At 43.9% G+C, this 21,207-nt stretch overlaps 1 protein-coding gene across 2 annotated transcripts in view; it reads left to right on the top strand.

The window, feature by feature from the left end:
- Window positions 1-21,207, top strand: part of ITGA11 (integrin subunit alpha 11) — a 213,612-nt gene that overhangs the window by 84,595 nt on the left and 107,810 nt on the right. Inside the window, exons 3-5 of one of the 2 annotated variants that reach the window (XM_068275048.1) lie at window positions 9,589-9,698; window positions 19,003-19,094; window positions 19,413-19,527. In XM_068275048.1, the coding sequence (XP_068131149.1) occupies window positions 9,589-9,698; window positions 19,003-19,094; window positions 19,413-19,527 (317 nt within the window). The remainder of the gene's footprint in view (window positions 1-9,588; window positions 9,699-19,002; window positions 19,095-19,412; window positions 19,528-21,207) is intronic. The other variant, XM_068275050.1, reaches the window with a different exon arrangement.

Here is a 21,207-nt window from a genome sequence, read left to right as displayed (position 1 = left end):
TGACATCTGGCGGCAGGCAGGATGACCAGGGAGAACAAGGCTATAGTCTGTGGTCGGTCTGAATTGATGCCTAGCCGGATCGCTGGCTGGGAGGTCATTGGGAGTCGGGCTTCTGTTCACATGCCGGATTATCGGCAGAGGTTATCATTATCAGCCGCCTCAGCTGACCTTAATCTAGCGTATGGGCCTTAAGGCTTTGTTCACATCTAAAATCGACATCGCTGATGCCAGTGATTTTCGATTTTGTGAGTGATTTCCCACACCCCCCCCCCCCCCACCCCCACCCCGGCGCTTACCTACGCACTTCGTTTTTTTTTTTTGGTAAAGCGCTCTAGCAGAGCGATCTGTTTTTTCACTTCCTGATGCAAGTCAGGAAGTGAACTCTTCGACCCAGAAAATAATAAATACAATGTATTTATTCTTATAAGCGCTGGGGGAATCGCTATACCAAGCACTTTTTCAAGCGTTTTGCGATTTTCCTATACCTACCATTATAGGGAAATCGCCCCAAAAATAGTACAGGCAGCACTTTGCAGAGCAGATCTGAAACGAACCACTCAGATGTGAACTCTCTCATAGGGAATCATTGCACAAGTGCTTTTAGGGCGATTTTGAAAATTAAAGAAAACGCAAAACGCCTTTAGTGTGAACAAGCTCTCACTGTTACAAATCAGTTGAAATATCAAAATCACTAGGTAAAGGAGCAAGATTCGTTTTGCATAACATTTTAGTAGGATGGCTTTTTGGTCCTTTGTAGTCCCTTACACACTCCTATGAGTTCTGGTTCACCATGAGCTTGCTGGGTAATCTGTAACTCTAGTTGAAGGAAAGAACACTGATTATCACATTGCAGCAAACCTGTCAAGGGGTGAGATATATATATATGCACACGCATGCATGCACGCACGCACACACACACACGTATGTTATACAGGAAGTTGTTCATGTTAGCGGGGTGCAAAAATTCTTGAAAAAGGCTCATCAGCCCCACTTAGGAAGCTGATGTTGGAATTAGCAAATCAAAGCTTCTGATCCATTTTCCAGCACCTGTTTTAATTGTTCAGTTGTTTGCTAGCTTTAGCTTCCACCTCACAGGTGAAGTTAATATGGGTTAGAAAAACACTAAACGCCACAACTGTTAATACAGCGATTAGCTGGAAAATACTTTATCAGGATGAAGAGTGTCTGTGATTTCATCCTTTTAAAACAAAGACGCACAAAATTAGAGTTAATAAGAATCCAAAGGGAGCCGCTAGACATTTTCTAATCTCAAATGACTGAGATACGTTTCACACTTTCACTATATATGTTTCAACTTTATTTTACTTTGAATACTTTCCATATGCTATAAATTTCTGTGACATCCCGCTTAGAACTGTGATACACAAATGTGACAGAATCTTTGGCTGGAGATCGCTATGTTAAGCACGTTTGGAGGACACCCAGACGTCTGTGAAACAGTATGCTGGAGCTGGAAGTGCCTTAGAGCTGCTTTGGCAGTTTTACATTTTTACGCTTTTATAATCTCACAGGGCTGCAGCTTTTTCTTCTCAGCAACACGTGATAGCAAACGTGATTGTTTTATATGGTGATATACTTATGTAGACATTTCACATGAATATATTCTGTGGTGGTTTTCCGATCTTTATCAGAGTTAAAGTGATCCTGTAGTGAGTGTATGTAAATGAATCTATTATTATCTCCTGAAATATACATTTTTAACAATAGTACTGATGCTGTATTTTATCCTTAAAGGGCAACTGAAGGGAGAAGACTATGGAGGCTGCCATGTTTATTTCCTTTTAAACAATACCAGTTGCCTGGCAGCCCTGCTGGTCTGTTTGGCAGCAGAAGTGTCTAAATAACACCAGAAACAAGCGTGCAGCTAATCTGTCAGATCCGACAACAATGTCAGAAACACCTGATCTGCTGCATGCTTGTTCAAGGGCTATGGCTAAAAGTGTTAGAGGCAGAGGATTAGCAGGACAGCCAGGCAACTGGTATTGCTTAAAAGGAAGAAAACATGGCAGCCTCAATATACCTCTCTCTTCAGTTGTCCTTTAAAAATACTTTTGTGCTGTCCAACCATTGAAAGAATCACTAAAGCCTGCTTATACTGACTCCTATTTGATCTCTTTCCAGCCCCTTCCTACCGTGATGATTCATGCTGTCTTCTTTTCAGAGTGCAAACACCTGACAGCATGACTCATCAGTAGGGAAGGAAACAAGGGAACAAATCAAAAAATGAGTTGAGAAAATCGATTTTGTATGGTTTTTAAACTCAATATTGTTCCCAATATTCCCCTTTAAAGAGAACTCGAGGTGTGTTTAAAGAATGTTATCTACATACAGAGGCTGGATCTGCCTATACAGCCCAGCCTCTGTTGCTATCCCAAACCCCACTAAGGTCCCCCTGCACTCTGCAATCCCTCATAAATCACAGCCGTGCTGTGAGGCTGTGTTTACATCTGTAGTGTCAGGCTCAGCTGCTCCCACGCCTCCTGCATAGCTCCGGTCCCTGCCCCCGTCCCTTCCCTCCAATCAGCAGGGAGGGAAGGGATGCAGGCGGGGACTGGAGTTCTGCAGGAGGCGGGGAGAGCAGCAGACTGACACTATAGAGATAAACACAGCCAGCTCTGACAAGCTGTTTGTCAGCAGCGTGGCTGTGATTTATGAGGGTTTGCAGAGTGCAGGGGGACCTTAGGGGGGTTTGGGATAGCAACAGAGGCTGGGCTGTATAGGCAGATCCAGCCTCTGTATGCAGATAATATTCTTCAAACCCACCTCAGGTTCTCTTTAACTTACCTAGCAATTTTAATCACTTCATCCCTAGGGGTTTTAACGGACAAGAGCAATTTTCACCTGTCAGTGCTCCTCCGTTTTATTCGCCAACAACTTTATTATTACTTATCACAACAAAATGATCTATACCTTGTTTTTTTGCCACCAGTTAGGCTTTCTGTGGGTAGTACATTTTGTTAAGAATTTTTTTTATTCTAAATGCATTTTAACGGGAAGAATAAGAAAAAAATGAAAAAAATTAATTATTTCTCAGGTTTCGGCCATTATAGTTTTAAAATAAAAGTATAAAACCCACACATTTTATTTGCCCATTTGTTCCAATTAGTACACCATTTAAATTACATCCCTATCACAATGTATGGCGACAATATATTATTTGGAAATATAGGTGTAATTTTTCTGTCTTTTTTCTTTAGTCTGGTCCATAATTAGAAGCCCCTATGTAGTAAAGTAATAGTCGTATACCCTCATAAAATACAGATTAAAAAAGCAAGGTCCCTGACCTATTTATGTATTTTTTTAAAGTGTTTTTTTTTTTTGGGAGGGGGGGGGGGCTTTGGAAGTGGAAGGGATTAACTTTATTAACCTCCTTGCCGGTTTTCCTGACCTGAGCTCGGGGTAGAAAAAAGAAGCTGTTAGCGGTGATCCCGAGCTCAGGTCGGGGTAGGCATTGCAGAGCTTTACCTTTAGTTGTGGAGTCCCGCGCGCGATCGTGCTGCGCAGCGGGACTCCAGCCTCTCTCCCCAGCAGTGTGGGGTCTTTCCCTGGCCGCCGGGATCCCCCATGTCCCCGCTATTCTTCCGGGGTCCCGGCAGCCAGTTGGAGCAGCGGAGCCGTGGTGGTGGCAGCAGAGCAGTGGTGGCAGCGTGACGTCATCGGGGGCGGGGCTAATATTGAAAACGAACTTCTCTATATTAGAGAAATATAGAGAAGTTCGTTTATATGTATATTAGTGCCATCTTGTGGGCAAAGAGAAAACTGCAGCACAGGAGCCCAGAAAGGTACATTTTTTTTTTATTTTGCTGCAGATCTCCCTGCCAGAATGATTTTTTTCAGGTTTTAGGGTCTGAAAGAGTGGAAAAAAATTGCACCGCTTTTAGACCCTAAAATCTGGAAAGAATCAGAACGGCAAGGAGGTTAATATTTAATTATAAGTGTATGTGTATGTATGTGTAATTTTACTTTTTGGCCACTAGATGGCTCTGTGAACACTTTTTTTTACATTTAACTAGCCTCTGATGGCTTCTTGTTTTATGAATGGACATGGCCTCTGATTGGGGTCATGTCCATTCATTCTAGGCATTACGATTGGGTAGAAGAGCGCTCACTCCTCTTCCCCAATCACGGATCGCAGTGTCCCAATGGTTAACGGCAGCAGGGGAGGCGCACCCTTGTGCACAGCGGTGGCAGGAGCAATCGACGCATTAAAACGTCCTGGAGCTGTTAACAGGCTCAAACAGGACATTTTAATGCATCTACTTGTCTGGAATAATGAATGAATTAAAGGGACACTGAGGAGTGCCCAAATTTAAAAGATTGCACTTACCTGGGGCTTCCTCCAGCCCACTGCAGGCCACGAGGTCCCCCGGCGTCCTCTTGGCTCTTCTCCATGCGCCTCCGCCGCCCCCCCCTTACCGGCAACACCCGGGCCTGGTGTCGGGTCGGCTCTTACTGGTTCGTTACACCGCTCGTCATCACGCGGGCCGCTACGCGTAATCACGGCGGCCGGCGTGACAAGTCTGTGCATGCGCGGTGCGGGCCTGTCACGCTGGCCGCCATGATGACGCGTAACAGCCGGTGTGATGACGAGCGGTGTAACGAACCAGGAAGAGCCGGCCCGGGTGTCGTCGGTAACGGGGGCCGGCAAAGGAGCACGGAGAAAAGCCAAGAGGATGCCGGGGGACCTCGCGGCCTGCGGTGGGCTGGAGGAAGCCCCAGGTAAGTGCAGTCTTTTAAATTCGGGCATATCTCAGTGTCCCTTTAATGATGATATGTTATGGGAGCTTTACTATTAACTGTTAAATTCAGCACAAAATTATGGTTTCTGATTACATTTACATAAGAAATGATTTTTTTTCCCAAAATTTCACATTACGATTTTGCGTTGTAATTGGGAATTATGATGCAAAATTACGATTATGCGAAATTCCTGTTCATCTCTACATTAGCCTCAATCAAAATGAATTTCAGAAAAAGTGGGAAATAACATTACTATACTGTATCAGTTAGGTTAGGGTTTTGAGCAATGTCTAAAACTTTGGAGCTTCAGTGAACCATCGAGAGAGTCATCTCCAAATTGCGAAAATTTGGAACAGGGTTAAATCTGCCCATCAGTGACTGGCCTCATGGAATTGCTTCCAGAGCACATAGAAAGCTCATCTGGAAAGACACAGACTCCAGACGCACATCTAAAGAGCTGCAAGCCCCTCTCAGCTCAGTTACTGTCATTGTCCAGAATTCCACTGTTAGAAAGACATTGGTCAAATACCTGGGTATGAACATTACTACAATTGTGTCTGACTTCTCTCACTTCCATAGATTGAATGTACAGCAATTTGTTGTATGTGCCAATAAAGGAAACATAAATTGAGAAAAAAAATGCCCATCTACTTACCTGGGGCTTCTTCCAACTTCCAAAAAATATTTATCTTATCTATAATGGAGATAGGGGGTGTTTTTCATACTATGGATTTTTGTTTAAAGTGAATCTAAAGTGAAAAAACAATTTCCCATTAACTTATGTGGGGCTTCTTTCAGCCCCCTGAAGTCTTCATGGTCCCCTTCTATCACCCTGCACTCTTCTGTTCCTCCCGTATCCTCCTCCAACGCTGGATGTGAGGCCCCATGCCGTACGCCTCCTCCAATGCAGTCCCATGGCCGAGAGCGCTCTGCGCTTGCACAGTAAGCAAAAATTGTTACCACACATGCTCAGAACACTCTCCGCTGTGGAAGCACGATAGAGGACGTGCGCGGCCAGCACCTTACAGGGAGATTTGTCAGTCGGACGGATTGTGGAGGAGGAAAGCAGAGAAACTGCTGAGCGTGGAAAGACGGCAAGATAGCAGGAAGACTTCAGGAGGATGGAAGAAGTCGCGGGTAAGTAAATGAGCAAAAAAAAAATCACTTTAGGTTCACTCCCTATATAAAAACAGGTAAGAAATATTTTTAACATGATCTTCCTCCCCAAATTTCTATACGTATTTCGCCAGTCTCCAATCCTCCTTTCAATTTTTTTTTTCAAAAGACTACATTCCATGTTATCTTCATTTATATGGGGAGGGGGGGGGGGGGGGGCTCAGATAATTGCACTAACCACCTTGCAGTTGCCTAGTGAGAAAGGAGGTTTAGCATCACTAAATGTGTATCAATACTATTGCACAGCGGTTCTGATGGTTGTGAGATGGGGGTTCTCTAAAGACAGATATAATTCTGCCATAGCTGTAGTAGTGGCCAGGCTAGGATCTTATAAGAGACTCACTCTTCTAGTGTTTCGTGATCCCTCATACCCCATTATGGGATCATTCCAGTCTGGATCAATTCTTACAACGTATCACAGACTCCTTACTGTTTTACGTACTGTCTTCTTTTTGGGATAATATTCTGTGTACTGCCACCAGTCAATAGCTGAGCTATTTAGAAAACATGAGTCCCATTAGGGGCTTGATTCACAAAGCTGTGCAAACTGTGTAGCACGGGTGTGCTAAACAGTTAGCATGTGAAGTGCCGTTCACAGACTTTTGCACGCGCAAAGTGCCGCGATTCGTGCGATCGTGGACTTTTGCGCGCGCAAAAGTCAGCGAACGGCACTTCACGTGCTAACTGTTTAGCACACCTGTGCTACACAGTTTGCACAGCTTTGTGAATCAAGCCCTAGATCTGGAATAAATCTGGCACGGCTTACCACATAAAAACAAAAGAAAATCAATGCCCATTGTCAAAAATGGTGGTGGTAATGGTATGGTGTAGGGTGCTTTGCTGCTTCAGAGACTGGGCTATTAGCTGTATCTGCGGAAAGCATGAATTCATTTCTGTACCAGAGAGTACTGAAAGAGAATGTCTAGTCATCATGATCGGAAGCTCAAGTGCAGTTGGGTTATACCCCAGTACAGCAAATCAGAAGAATATGTTCACCTCTGAATCACCCTCTAAATCGCTTACTTATTTGTATTCGCCACCAAACTGATGGAAATGCATCACTCCAGCACAATCCTTCCTAGTTTATAAACAGAGACAGAGCTGAAAGGATTACATCAGATAAGCTTAATAACTCAAAGAGTAAGGATGCTGGAGGCAGCCTCTGCACAGTCAAGATTGCTATCAGCACAGAAATAGTATTGAAAGCAATGTTGTAAATGGTCCTTCAAGATGAAAGAAGACTTTTATCACTATGGAAAGGGCAGCAGATAAAAATGAGGGTCCCAGAGAAAGTCTCTGAAAACTTTATTTTTAACTTACGGTCTTAATTTCTAAGACTGTATTTAAAACTACACCATGTCAGTGTGACATAAAATTTGCTTCATTCAGCTGCAAAAGAAACCAAAATAATAGCCTTTTTAACTTTTATTGGGAGGTTTTCCTCATCCAAGTAGAAGTGGTTTGGCTTTCAACTGCTGTTCAGTTGCCTCATGTGCATAGATAAAAGCTCTGGTTTATTAATCCCTTGCATTGAAAAATAAATAGGGACCTCAGACAATGTCTCAGTAGGACTAGTACTATACAGTATGTACCCATGTCTATCTCATCATGTCTCATGTCAGTTTTGGTACACTTTAACTATTGTTCTTGACCCTAATCATTTTTATCTCGTATCTAAATATTGTTAAGCCAACACTAGGCTGATATAAAGTAACTGAAGTGTCTTCTGCTAGTTTTTTTTTGTATAGCAACACTTTTTCACTAGTTTTTTTTTTTCATTAAAACAGCATTTTTTCAATAATTTATATACAAAAATTAATCTCTGGAAATATATTTGTAACATTTGCTTAAAAATGCTTTATCATTAATAAATAATTTTGTAAAGCGAGTATGTAAAACTCTAAACCTGCGATAAGGATCAATAATGCCAAAAATATTTCCGTGGAAGCGCTCATTTATCCAGGTCATGGTATATCCAAATAAAAATGATGGTAGCTTCAGTGGAACATTTTTTTATACTCTAGATCAGCGGTGGCGAACCTATGGCACGCGTGCCAGAGGCGGCACGCAGAGCCGTCTCTGTGTGCACGCGGGCTGCATCCCATCGCCACCGCTGACTATCTGTCCACCCCGCACCAGCAGCCCCTTGGAGTTAGCCTCCCACCCACCCAACCCACAGCAGCAGCCCCTTGGGGTTACCCTCCCACCCCACAGCAGCAGCTCCTTGGAGTTAAACCCACCCCACATGCAGCAGTCCCTTGGAGTTACCCTCCCAACACACAGCAGCAGCCCCTTGGAGTTACCCTAACAGCAGCAGCCCCTTGGAGTTACCCTAACACAGCAGCCCCTTGGAGTTACCCTCCCACCCACCCACACCACAGCAGTCCCTCGGTCCCCAAAAGGTTCGCCATCACTGCTCTAGATGAAGTTTATTTACTGGTAAGGTGACCATTAATGATACAATCCTGCGGCCGACCAAACGTTTCTAGTCGCCACGGTAAAATGATCAGTCGTGCCTATTAAAGGCTAAATTCCCACTAACCAATCTGATCAGATGGATGGGATCAATCTGAAAAATCGAATTGGTTAACGGGAATTTGGTTGTTAATAGATCGGCCGAGGGATTATATCAATAATGGCCACCTTTAATCTGGCAGATAAGTGACCAGTTTTCATTGTACAATTTCATATACTGTATGCTGTTGCACTCCTAGTGTTATCAGGGTCACACATTAGTCCATCCTAAAACAAAAAGGTTCCACCCATTCCATCCTGTCCCTCACTTAGTAGAACAAAGATCTGCAAACAAAATTCACAAAGAAAAGAGTATGAGAACTTTCCCTCACCTTCAATGTTAGCTGATGTGTTACCAAGGAAGCAGTGCTCCAGGACTGATCTGTCTCTGGAATTGCCGGTGTCCTTGCCTCGGCCAATACAGAGGCGGCACGCTACTGGCTGCAAAAGTGCTTGTATTAGAGAACAGAACGCATTACATGTTACGGATTCACAGATCCTTCATCAAATGCACTCTTCTCTTTAAAGATTTTTATTGAGTTTTCATAAAGATAACAGACCTAAATAGGCTGCAACATTACTCCATATAAACAGAGCATAATAACAGTACAGTCAAGAGAGAACAAAGATAATCTTTAAACTTTAGACACAATGGGCTTGATTCACAAAGCGGTGCTAACCTACTTAGCATGTCTAAAGTCTTTAGGCGCGCTAACCAGGGTGCTAAGTAGGTTAGCACCGGTTTTCTCAATCAGATCGCGCGCTAAGTACCGTGCGCAAAGTTTTGCGTGCGCAAAGTCCTATGCAAGCGCTAAGTCCCATAGGCTTTAATGGGCACTTCGCGCGGAGCACCCTGTTTTGCGCGTGTAAAGTTTTGCGCGCAAAAAGCTTGTTTAGACGTGCTAAGAGGGTTTTCACAGGCGTGCTAACAGTTAGCACCGCTTTGTGAATTAAGCCCAATGTGAATTGTGTAGTAGTTGGCAGCATATGGATTCCACCATATTTTAATTTTGGGGTTGACAAAAATGTTGTTTCCCTTTTTTATCACCCTGGAAATGAGGGTTGTAGGATAAGAGAATCCCTCACTCTGGCTTGATATGCTTTCTAACTGTGGCCCTGTTGTGTCTTTTCTTGCAGGTTGGTGGTAGGAGCCCCTTTTGATCAGAATGGAGCCCAAAAGACGGGAGACATATACAAATGTTCAGTCACCAACGACACAACAAACGACTGCAATAAGCTTGGAATTGGTAGGTGACAGTTCCCTCCTCCACCAAAACTCATACCATCCTCTACTTCTAGAAATTTCCAGGAAATAATTTATGTTTATTCTACCCAATACTATAGATCCTAACAAAACAAACAACACTGGATATTCTATGATAAAAATACAGATTGCAAAGGATTCGTCTGAAATTCTACAAGAAATGGTGTATTTATCAAATAAAGTCAGGCTGTGAACAAGTCAGCCATCTCATTAATTTGATAACTAACCACTGTCTATAAAAATGGGTTAGGACTCGTCCTAAAAGCAGGGAATTTTATTCTGTGCCTAATCAGCCATGAACATGTCCCATCTATACAAGGTGGAACTAAAAAAATGAAGACATCTTAAATTAGATGATTTTGAAACTATTGTTTAGCTCCTTTTAAAATATACTACTTGCCTGGCTGTAGCCTCGATTCTCTGCTGACCTGAATAACAGACCCAAATCCAGAGTATATAAAACAGGTGTTCTGATTATACTGGCTGCAGTCTTACTCCAGATGGAACCTAAATGAGCAACATGATAACCAGACAACACTTTACAAAAGAAGTAAAGAAAAACAACGATCTACTCTTCCATTTTACATTAAGTGAAGGTGGATGGGTATGTGTACCAATAGTAATAATGTTCTAGGGGTAGAACAACAGACGTGGCTGGCACTCAATATTTTCCTTGCAATGTGCTCACTGGATAGTGAAGGTGACACTCACCGCTCACCGCCGTCCAGTCCAATAGGAAGTGGTAGCAAAAGAGTCAGGCACCAGGGTCACATAACTTCACTGCTGTTAATCCATTAGATACATACAGTAACAGGTACAAAGGGGGTGTGGGAGAGCCCCGACAGCCGTTTCACAGGATCTCTCCACTTCATCAGAGGCCAAAGGTGGTCTCTGACGAAGCAGGGAGATCCCGTGAAATAGCTGTCAGGCCTCTCCCTCACCTCCTTTGTTCCTGTTACTGTATGTATCTACTGAATTAAAAGCATTGAAGTTACTTGACACTGGTGCCTGGCTCTCTTTTGCTACCACCTCCTATAATAATAATAATAATAATAATGTGTTAATCAAATACAGTGGTGTGAAAAACTATTTGCCCCCTTCCTGATTTCTTATTCTTTTGCATGTTTGTCACACTTAAATGTTTCTGCTCATCAAAAAACGTTAACCATTAGTTAAAGATAATATAATTGAACACAAAATGCAGTTTTAAATGATGGTTTTATTATTTAGTGAGAAAAAAAACTCAAAACCAACATGGCCCTGTGTGAAAAAGAAATTGCCCCCTGAACCTAATAACTGGTTGGGCCACCCTTAGCAGCAATAACTACAATCAAGCGTTTGCGATAACTTGCAGCAAGTCTTTTACAGCGCTCTGGAGGAATTTTGGCCCACTCATCTTTGCAGAATTGTTGTAATTCAGCTTTATTTGAGGGTTTTCTAGCATGAACTGCCTTTTTAAGGTCATGCCACAACATCTCAATAGAATTCAGGTCAGGGCTTTGACTAGGCCACTCCAAAGTCTTCATTTTGTTTTTCTTCAGCCATTCAGAGGTGGATTTGCTGGTGTCTTTTGGGTCATTGTCCTGCTGCAGCACCCAAGATCGCTTCAGCTTGAGTTGACGAACAGATGGCCGGACATTCTCCTTCAGGATTTTTTGGTAGATTGTAGAATTCATGGTTCCATCTATCACAGCAAGCCTTCCAGGTCCTGAAGCAACAAAACAACCCCAGACCATCACACTACCACTACCATATTTTACTGTTGGTATGATGTTCTTTTGCTGAAATGCTGTGTTACTTCTACGACAGATTTAACAGGACACGCAACTTCCAAAAAGTTCAACTTTTGTCTCGGCGGTCCACAAGGTATTTTCCCACAAGTCTTGGCAATCATTGAGATGTTTTTTTAGCAAAATTGAGACGAGCCTTAATGTTCTTTTTGCTTAAAAGTGGTTTGCGCCTTGGATATCTGCCATGCAGGCCGTTTTTGCCCAGTCTCTTTCTTATGGTGGAGTTGTGAACACTGACTTTAATTGAGGCAAGTGAGGCCTGCAGTTCTTTAGATGTTGTCCTGTGGTCTTTTGTGGCCTCTCGGATGAGTTTTCTCTGCGCTCTTGGGGTAATTTTGGTCGGCCAGCCACTCCTGGGAAGGTTCATCACTGTTCCATGTTTTTGCCATTTGTGAATAATGGCTCTCACTGTGGTTCGCTGGAGTCCCAAAGCTTTAGAAATGGCTTTATAACCTTTACCAGACTGATAGATCTCAATTACAGTACTTTTGTTCTCATTTGTTCCTGAATTTCTTTGGATCTTGGCATGATGTCTAGCTTTTGAGGTGCTTTTGGTCTACTTCTCTGTGTCAGATAGCTCCTATTTAAGTGATTTCTTGATTGAAACAGGTGTGGCAGTAATCAGGCCTGGGGGTGACTACAGAAATTGAACTCAGGTGTGATAAACAACAGTTAAGTTATTTTTTAACAAGGGGGGGCAATCACTTTTTCACACAGGGCCATGTAGGTTTTGAGTTTTTTTTCCTCAATAAATAATAAAAACCATCATTTAAAACTGCATTTTGTGTTCAATTATGTTATCTTTGACTAATAGTTAACGGTTTTTGATGAGCAGAAACATTTAAGTCTGACAAACATGCAAAAGAATAAGAAATCCGGAAGGGGGCAAATAGTTTTTCACACCACTGTATACTTTGGAACAGCCTGTTGGCTAAGGACTTAGCATTCTCGCCTTATAGTGCTAGAGTTCCAGGTTTGAATCCTGGACAGGCAACTGTGTAAAGGCTCCTGAGTTTGCATGCTTGGGTTTAATCCAAGTATTAACTGACTTCCCCATAAACCGTCAGCAGACTATGACAGGGGTATTGGACTGTGATCCCATCCGATCACAGTCCAATACCCCTGTCATAGTCTGCTCTGCTGACGGTTTATGGGGAAGTCAGAGTCATGCTCTGTAAAGAAAATGTGTTAGGGCTAGTTCACACTTGCTTTAAAAACGTATCCGTAGCTACGTTTTTTGTCCCGGACAAAAAACTGAGCCACGGATACCAATGTTAAAAATAGGAACAGTACACACTCAAGTTAAAAACGTATCCGCGTGCGATCCGCGGAATACGTTTTTAAACCCGGAACGCAGAGTCCGGACTTGCAGCATTTTTCACGGACCCGTATACACGTACGGGTAGTGAAAATCAATGGAGAAACGGGCCTCCCTCTTCACTGACATTTTGGGACACTGGAAACGGATCAGTTTCCAGTGTCCCTTGGTGAAGGATGGGGCCACCATGCTGGAGGGAGTAGCAGCCAGGACGGGGGGCTGCGGGCAAAGCGGCGGCCAGGGGGGTCGCCTCCCCCCCCCTTGCTAACCTGGGTGCCCCCCGTCCCCGCTCTCCCTCGCCCATAATGTAATAAATTGTACCTAAGGAGGTTCAGCGAGCCAGGCACTTCCGCCCACACCGCTCGAGTCACTTCCTGCGATGCCGCTCACTGACATACAGAGGGCGGCATTGCAGGAAGTGACTCGAGCGGTGTGGGCGGAAGTGCCCGGCTCGCCGAACCTCCTTAGGTACAATTTATTACATTATGGGCGAGCTGGAGGGGGAGCGGGGACGGGGGGCACCCAGGTGAGCAAGGGGGGGGTGTGACCCCCCTGGCCGCCGCTTTCCCCGCAGCCCCCGTCCTGGCTGCTAACCCCTTTAGCAAAAAAAAACGCAAACGGATCCAGAACGTGTGCTGCAAAAAAGGCAGCACGGATCCGTTTGCGTTCCGGTTTTTGAAAATCGGAGCCCGGACAGCGGATGCGTCCCGCACCCGGAGCTAGTGTGGCCCTAGCCTTAGTGATATAAATGAATAATAATAAAACTGCATAACTGAGCTATAAAAAAAAGTCTATTAAGTTCATTTTTTTCACAAATTTTAGCAACTTCGGTCTGGCAGCCGCAGGAGGCACTTCAAAACTACCCTTGAGATTTATGAACAATTTTTCTCGTGTGGGAAAAATTCCTTCCTGATTGATGAAATCCAGATCAATTTCCTGGATTAAGACGTTACCATAATATCTTTAGTAATTATAATTGTGTATATTTTCAATTGGAAGAAATAACTGACCCATTTCAATACTTTGCTAACAATTATGCCATTATAATGCAGCAGGCCTGGATGGAATTTCCTGATGGTGAGAGAGTTAGGAGTTCATAGTTATAGAGCACTGTTTTACACTGACATCTGCATTGACATTGGGGTACATTCATTATAATCTGTAAATCTTTAAGCACATGTTTACAGGAGGTTATGCAAAGTACATAACACACAGAGCCCAATTGGGGAAGCACACATTACATTCACAATGCACCCATTGTTTGTATAATGCACATTAGTCAATATGCAATGTTATGTACTTTGTGAAATGCCTAGTAAGCAGATGGCGCACTTAAGATTTACCATTGTTAGCGAATATACCCCATGATATCTACTTATTATTATGGCTTCAGATACAGTGGGATGCGAAAGTTTGGGCAATGTTTTTAATCCTTATGATTTTTCTGTATAAATCGTTGGTTGTTACAATAAAAAAGATCAGTTAAATATATCATATAGGAGACACACACAGTGATATTTGAGAAGTGAAATTAAGTTTATTGGATTTACAGAAAGTGCTCAATGATTGTTTAAACAAAATTAGGCAGGTGCATACATTTGGGCACTACAAAAAAGAAATGAAATCAATATTAAGTAGATCCTCCTTTTGCAGAAATTACAGCCTCTAAACGCTTCCAGTAGGCTCCAATGTGAGTGTGGATTCTGATTGAAGGTATTTTGGACCATTCCTCTTTACAAAACATCTCTAGTTCATTCAGGTTTGGTGGCTTCTGAGCATGGACAGCTCTCTTTAACCTGCTGGGCGTTTCAATTCCCACGGCTGCATGGCCGCGGGAGGCTTTTTTTCGCCCGATTTTTTTTTTGATCATGTAGCTAGCCTAGCGCTAGCTACATGATTGTCCCCTTCCTGCTGACTCCCTCCCACCCTTCCGATCGCCGCCGGCGATCACGCCCATAAGGAAATCCCTTTCTGAAAGGGATTTCCTTTAGGGCTTCCCCTGTCTCCATGGCGATGAACGAAGTGACGTCATCGACGTCGTGACGTGACAGGGACCCCCGATCCATCCCAAAGCGCAGCCTGGCGGCGATTGGCCAGGCTGCGCACGGGGTCTGCGGGGGGAGGGCCTCTTTCGCGTCGGGTAGCGGCGGATCGGCGGCGAGCGGCGGCGATTGGCCAGGCTGCGCACGGGGTCTTCGAGGGGGGCCCTCTTTCGCGTCGGGTAGTGGTGGATCACCAGCTAGCAGCGCCGATCGGGGCAAACACACGGCTAGCAAAGCGGTGCCCTCTAGCATCTCTGGACGAGCTCAGCTCGTCCAGAATGCTAGGGAGGTTAATTCACACCACAGATTTTCAATTATATTCAGGTCTGGGGACTGAGATGGCCATTCCAGAACATGGTACTTGTTCCTCTGCATGAATGCCTTAGTGGATTTTGAGCAGTGTTTAGTGTCGTTGTCTTGTTGAAACATCCAGCCCTGGGGCAGCTTCAGCTTTGTCACTGATTCCTGGACATTGGTCTCCAGAATCTGCTGATACTGAGTGGAATCCATGCGTCCCTCAACTTTGACAAGATTCTCAGTCCCTGCACTGGCCACACAGCCCCACAGCATTATGGAACCACCACCATGAAATGCTGTGTTGTTTTTCCTCCATGCATAAAGCCCCTTGTTATACCCAAATAACTCAATTTTAGTTTCAGCGGTCCACAGCACCTTATTCCAAAATGAAGCTGGCTTGTCCAAATGTGCTTTAGCATACCTCAAGCGGCTCTGTTTGTGTTATGGGTGGAGAAACGGCTTCCTCTGCATACAGCATCTCTTTGTGTAAAGTGCGCCGAATGGTTGAACGAAGCACAGTGACTCCATCTGCAGCAAGATGATGTTGTAGGTCTTTGGTGCTGGTCTGTGGGTTGACTCTGACTGTTCTCACCATTCATAGCTTCTGTTTATCCGAGATTTTTCTTGGTATGCCACTTCAAGCCTTAACTTCACCTGAGCCTGTAGTCTTCTATTTCCTCAATATGTTCCTAACTGTGGAAACAGACAGCTGAAATCTCTGAGACAGCTTTCTGTATCCTTCCCCTAAACCATGATGGTGAACAATCTTTATCTTCAGGTCGTTTGAGAGTTGTTTTGAGACCCCCATGTTGCTACTCTTCAGAGAAATTTAAAAGAGGAGGGAAACTTACATTTGACCCCCTTAAATACTCTTTCTTATAATTGGATTCACCTGTGTATGTAGGTCAGGGGTCACTGAGCTTACCAAGTCAATTTGAGTTCCAATAATTAGTTCTAAAGGTTTTGGAATCAATAAAATAACAGTGCCCAAATGTATGCACCTGCCTAATTTTATTTAAACAATTATTGCGCACTTTCTGTAAATGCAATAAACTTCATTTCAATTCTCAAATATCACTGTGTGTGTCTCCTACATGATTTATTTAACTGACATTTTTTTTAGCGTAACAACCAACGATTTATACATGAAAATCATGTTGATTAACAACGTTGCCCAAACTTTTGCATCCCACTGTATACAGTGTGGTGCATGAAAGACTGGCTCAGCTGCTGCCACGAGTGGGGTGTGTACAGGCAGAAGTATGGGTAACACTCTCATAAGGCAGCAAATGTGGGTGACACAGGCTTCAATAAAGCACACACAGCAAGGATAGAGTCAGGCTGTGTTCCCACTTGAGCAAAGAATAGACATGTTTTGTCTGTTCTGAATCTCTGCTCATCGCTTAACTGACAGTGAACAGCTCCTATTTTTGAAATGGGAGCCGTTCACACTTGTCACTCTGCAATGGATCCGTGGAATCCGCTGTGGTAAGTGGATCGCACTTCTGTGCAGACTGCAATAATCCCAGGCAGGTGGATGCATTCCTCATATAGCCTAGGGGGCATTGCAACTGCCCCGGACTCCAGCCAGACCACAGGTGAGCATAAGAGTGGACACCACATTGCCAGCTGTCGCTGGCCGTACGTGGTCCAGCTCAAGTGGGAACCAAGCCCAAGAGGTGCATGGGGGTCCGCCGGCGTCTGCCTTTAAACTCGTGCTTGTGGCAGGCAGCTGGGCCATTTTTTCATTCTCCATCCTGTGCTTTCTGAAGTCCTTTTCCATATAGATGGGAACATTTCTTTCCTTTATATGCAGCTGTTTTTCCTGTATTCTTTGTAAAGTCTTTGGCCTCATCAGTCCTTACAGTGATCGTCAATATATTTGCACATAGTAATTGCATCACCTTTATGTAGCCATTTTTTACAAGTTATATAACCCTTCATTTTCTAACCTGGAATCTCGAAATGTATTTACCGGTAGATTGCCAGCAATGACTACAGAAGTTTGTACTTTTTTCTGTGACCAAAAATAGAAATGACCTTCAATGCAATGTAATAAAATACACATCAGACGTAACAATCAAAGTGTGTATGATGATGTGGTCCTGGCCTGCAGCAAGCTGTGCACTTCTGACTCGTGTGGGCAGATAATACACCTAGATAAGTCATCTGTTCAAAGTATATCCAGTCTGGTTTACTCACACACTGATTACATAAAAATTCCTTCAAAAGTCTGTAAATAGTGCATTTGACCTATTATTGCCAGAGCTAGTAAGAGATACTAAGTCTAATGAAAACAGACAAAACATTAGGGATAAATGGTAAGATCGTCAACTTTAATTAGGCAAATCACATAACCAGAGGCTTAAAGGGACACTTAAGCCAGAAATAAAAAAATCAGTTGTACTTGCCTGGGGCTTCTACCCGCCCCCCTCCAGCCGTCCCGTGCTCTTGCAGTCACTCACGGAGCCTCCGGTCCCCCGCTGCCAGTTAGCTTAGTTTTCGCTGACAGGGAGTTAGTGGGCTTTCTGCTCCTGTGGAGGCCTGGCCACGAGTATCCTTCTTTATGTTCCCGTCCTCAATAGCAGTGGGGGACCGGAGGCTCTGTGAGTGACTGCGAGGGCACGGGACTGCTGGAGGGGGCTGGTAGAAGCCCCAGGAAAGTAAAACTGATTTTTTTATTTCTGGCTTAAGTGTCCTTTTAACTACAAGTAATGCCCCCCCAGCAAAACTTTGATGGCCTCCATAGGTAAACCTAGGAAGGGGGGGGGGGGTTACAGAATCCCCCCTCAGACCAAGGCTGATGCAGTGTCTGGGGATAGGCACAAGTTGAGACACCAGAATATCTGCAGGCATCCTGCAGCTCACTGCCCCACCCCCTTTCTTTCCCTGCTACAGTTGACTTTGGATGGAGCAGCAGTGTCTGTACAGAGCATGGAGCAGCTCTGGGAAGCACAGAGCCAGGTATGAGCACAGCCCTGTGCCCTGCTGTGTGAATGCTTCACTTTCCCCTTCATTGTCCTGTCCTTATCTGTATCCAAACTGCTCCTGATTGATCGCATGGTCGGAAATTGCATTATGTGTACCCAGCATGATGTCCTACGATAATTATTATACTGTATTGTACGTGGCTGAGGGAAACCTTTCAGGAATCTCCCCCCCCCCTTTAAAATCCTAGGTTTGCCCCTGGCCTCCCCCTAATATTCACACCCTTTCCCTTGCCTGCCCATTGTGACCCTCACAGCCTGGCAGCCCATCTTGCAAGGGTCAGAAAACAAGTGTGGCCATCATGATCTTCACACACATAACAAGTGTAGCCACAAAAACACCTGATCTGAAGGAGGGTGGCTATATTGGAGGCAGTGAAGTAGTAGTTGGGGTCCCCTTACAGCTCTGGGCCCCCCTGCGGTTGCAGGGGCTGCTATTCTGTAGTTACACATCTGCACATAAAAGTTGCATATGTTTATCTGTTGAACCAGTGTGAAGGATTAACTAAACTAAAACGGGATATACTTTCCATACATGCTATGCTGCACTTTTTCTGTTTTCATTGGATGACCAGAACACAATTGGTAAACTTCAATAGATTCAACAGATAAGAGTTGAAATCTGCTCTGTGTGTCACAAGCATTAGACTGCCACACCCATGTGCGCCACACACATTAGCTAGGAGGTCAGTAAAGGTGATGTGATTACTGTCATGGGCCAGTGTGTATGTACTTTAGTCTCAGGCATATGTAGCAGTATGGTTGTCTAAGGTCTTTGTGGTAACTCAGAGGTTTCTCAGGTCTCTATGGAGGTCTCAGAGGTCTGTGTCTCTGGTAACTGGAGGTCTCTCAGGCAGGGTGACGCTGTCGAACGTCTCGGAGCGAAAGGATAACATGCGCTTGGGAATGAGCTTAGTCACAAACCCTAAAGATAATAGCTTTGTGGTAAGATTACATTGTATACTGAGTCTGCCCTATATGGCCTCATTTCTATTATATGCCGTGCCTGAATTTCTCTTTGCTTATAACATCTACAACTCATAAAAGCAGCAGATGCTGCTCCTCAGCCCTGGTCATCCTTGCAGCATGATACATGACCCACACTCAAGGCTCTTTCTATGATTTGTCTTGCCTTGGCTCACCCTTGAGCACATACTGCCTGGGCTTCTTTCTATCAAGTTAACTTGCCTGCCAATTATTATTAATCATTATTTACCCTTTCTGGTGTTTATCCTGTGCAGTAAAAATGTTGCCATGTTTTAGGCCTGTAGTCCACTGTGGTCTCAGGAGTGTGGAAGTTCCTATTATACAACGGGGATGTGTTCCAGAGTCAACGCCAACTTCCGATTCTCCAGAATTGTGGCTCCAGCCCTACAGAGTAAGCCAACTGCATGCATGAATGTGACTTAATTCAGTGTGTAGTACCGTCAGTTCAGTACTAGTGGGGCAGGTACAGAAAATATTTGGCACAGCCTAGTGGACCTGAACCCATCCACTCTACATAGCACCATATAAAGAAGTATCGTAAATTTAAATTATTATTTATATTATTGGCTCTGTCAGTTGTGCATGCAGCTTCTCACAAGACACTAACAAAGCCATTCATCCTGGATCTAATGTTGGAACAGCAAAGCAAAACCTTGCATGCTACCTACCAGCACTGGGTCCCTGGTAAGAAGGAATCGCACAAGGTCTGGCTGCTATATTTATACAGCCCTGTATATCAACTGAGGCTATTCCTTTTGGCCACAGGCTATACTCGCACTCAGTGAGTGCGTTTTTTTTTCCTCTTTTTTTTAACGCATTAAGATCCCACACACCATTATACCACAACAACCCCAGCCGCACTGTGAATGTCGCATAAGTGGTACATTGAAGTGCAGCAAGTTGCATTACAAAGCGGACGTTATTCCGCACTGCTTCACTGTACGGCATAGTGTAGCCTTAGGTCCTGTTTGTTGTGTAACAGCCACTTAACACAGCTTGCCGCACTGCATTGTGCCACCTATTGCAATGTTCACAGTGCGGGGGGCCTCAACTTGGTCTGAGTTTTTTACTTTGGCCCCCTGACTATTTGAGTTTGACACCCCTGTCTTAGAGCTATGTTTAAGATCAAGAGGGCCTGAGATGCCTGCCCCCTCCCCAGTGAAACAGATGTAGGGGTATCAATGTACCCCTTACTATTTTTCACAAAGGGTTAGTAAAAAAAAAAAAAAGACACCACACAGTGAAAAATAGTATATTCTAAATAAACCAAAGATGTGAGGGTTACCCAAAAAACAACAGTCGTTTTCAATTAATCAATTGAAAAAAACTTGGAAACGTTTGGCTGGGATCTTCATTCTCTGCATATAATATGAATATGTTTCAGCAATTTTCACTTTGGTGCTTTGGTATCTTCTCTGAAAATGTGGGTGAAGACAGACTGCTGAAAGGAAATCTCACCACTAAAGTCCTACAGAAATATGAGAATTTGCTTGGGTATTCATCTCACTAATTTCTTCTTAAAAGAAATTTAGATGGCTATCAAGCCACTACAACATACTAGATTATCTAGCGCCTAGGTTCTCAACATGCGGTACGCGTACCCCAGGGGGTACTTCTGATGGTTCCAGGGGGTACTCGGGCTTGATATACTTAGCCAAGAATAACAAATTTAGAGTTTTAGAAAATGATAAATCTTATTTAAACACCAAATTAGTGTTTAGCTAATTAAAAGCGAGCAATAGTAAATGCTTGGAAACTGTTTAGAACGGATAATCATGTACTACGATTAAATATATAATTGTCAAGGGGTACTTGTGATAATGTTTACTATGCTAGGGGGTACTTGGTGAGTACAGGGTTTAAAAAAGGGTACACACCGATAAAATGTTGAGAAACACTGATCTAGAGCACAGGTGCCAAACGCGGCCCTCCTTGCCATTTTATGTGGCCCTTGAGAGCTTCCAATGTCCATCGTTGTAAGCAGCAAAAGAAAGACAGCACATCGCCTTCCTGTCTGTAGGAGCACACCAATGACAGTGTCTCTGAACGAAACGTGACATACCTCAGGAGG

This window comes from Hyperolius riggenbachi, chromosome 3 (genome assembly GCF_040937935.1).
Source record: "Hyperolius riggenbachi isolate aHypRig1 chromosome 3, aHypRig1.pri, whole genome shotgun sequence".
Lineage (NCBI taxonomy): Eukaryota > Metazoa > Chordata > Amphibia > Anura > Hyperoliidae > Hyperolius > Hyperolius riggenbachi.
Note: the sequence above shows the minus strand (reverse complement) of the source record. Positions and strands in the feature narration are given on the sequence as shown.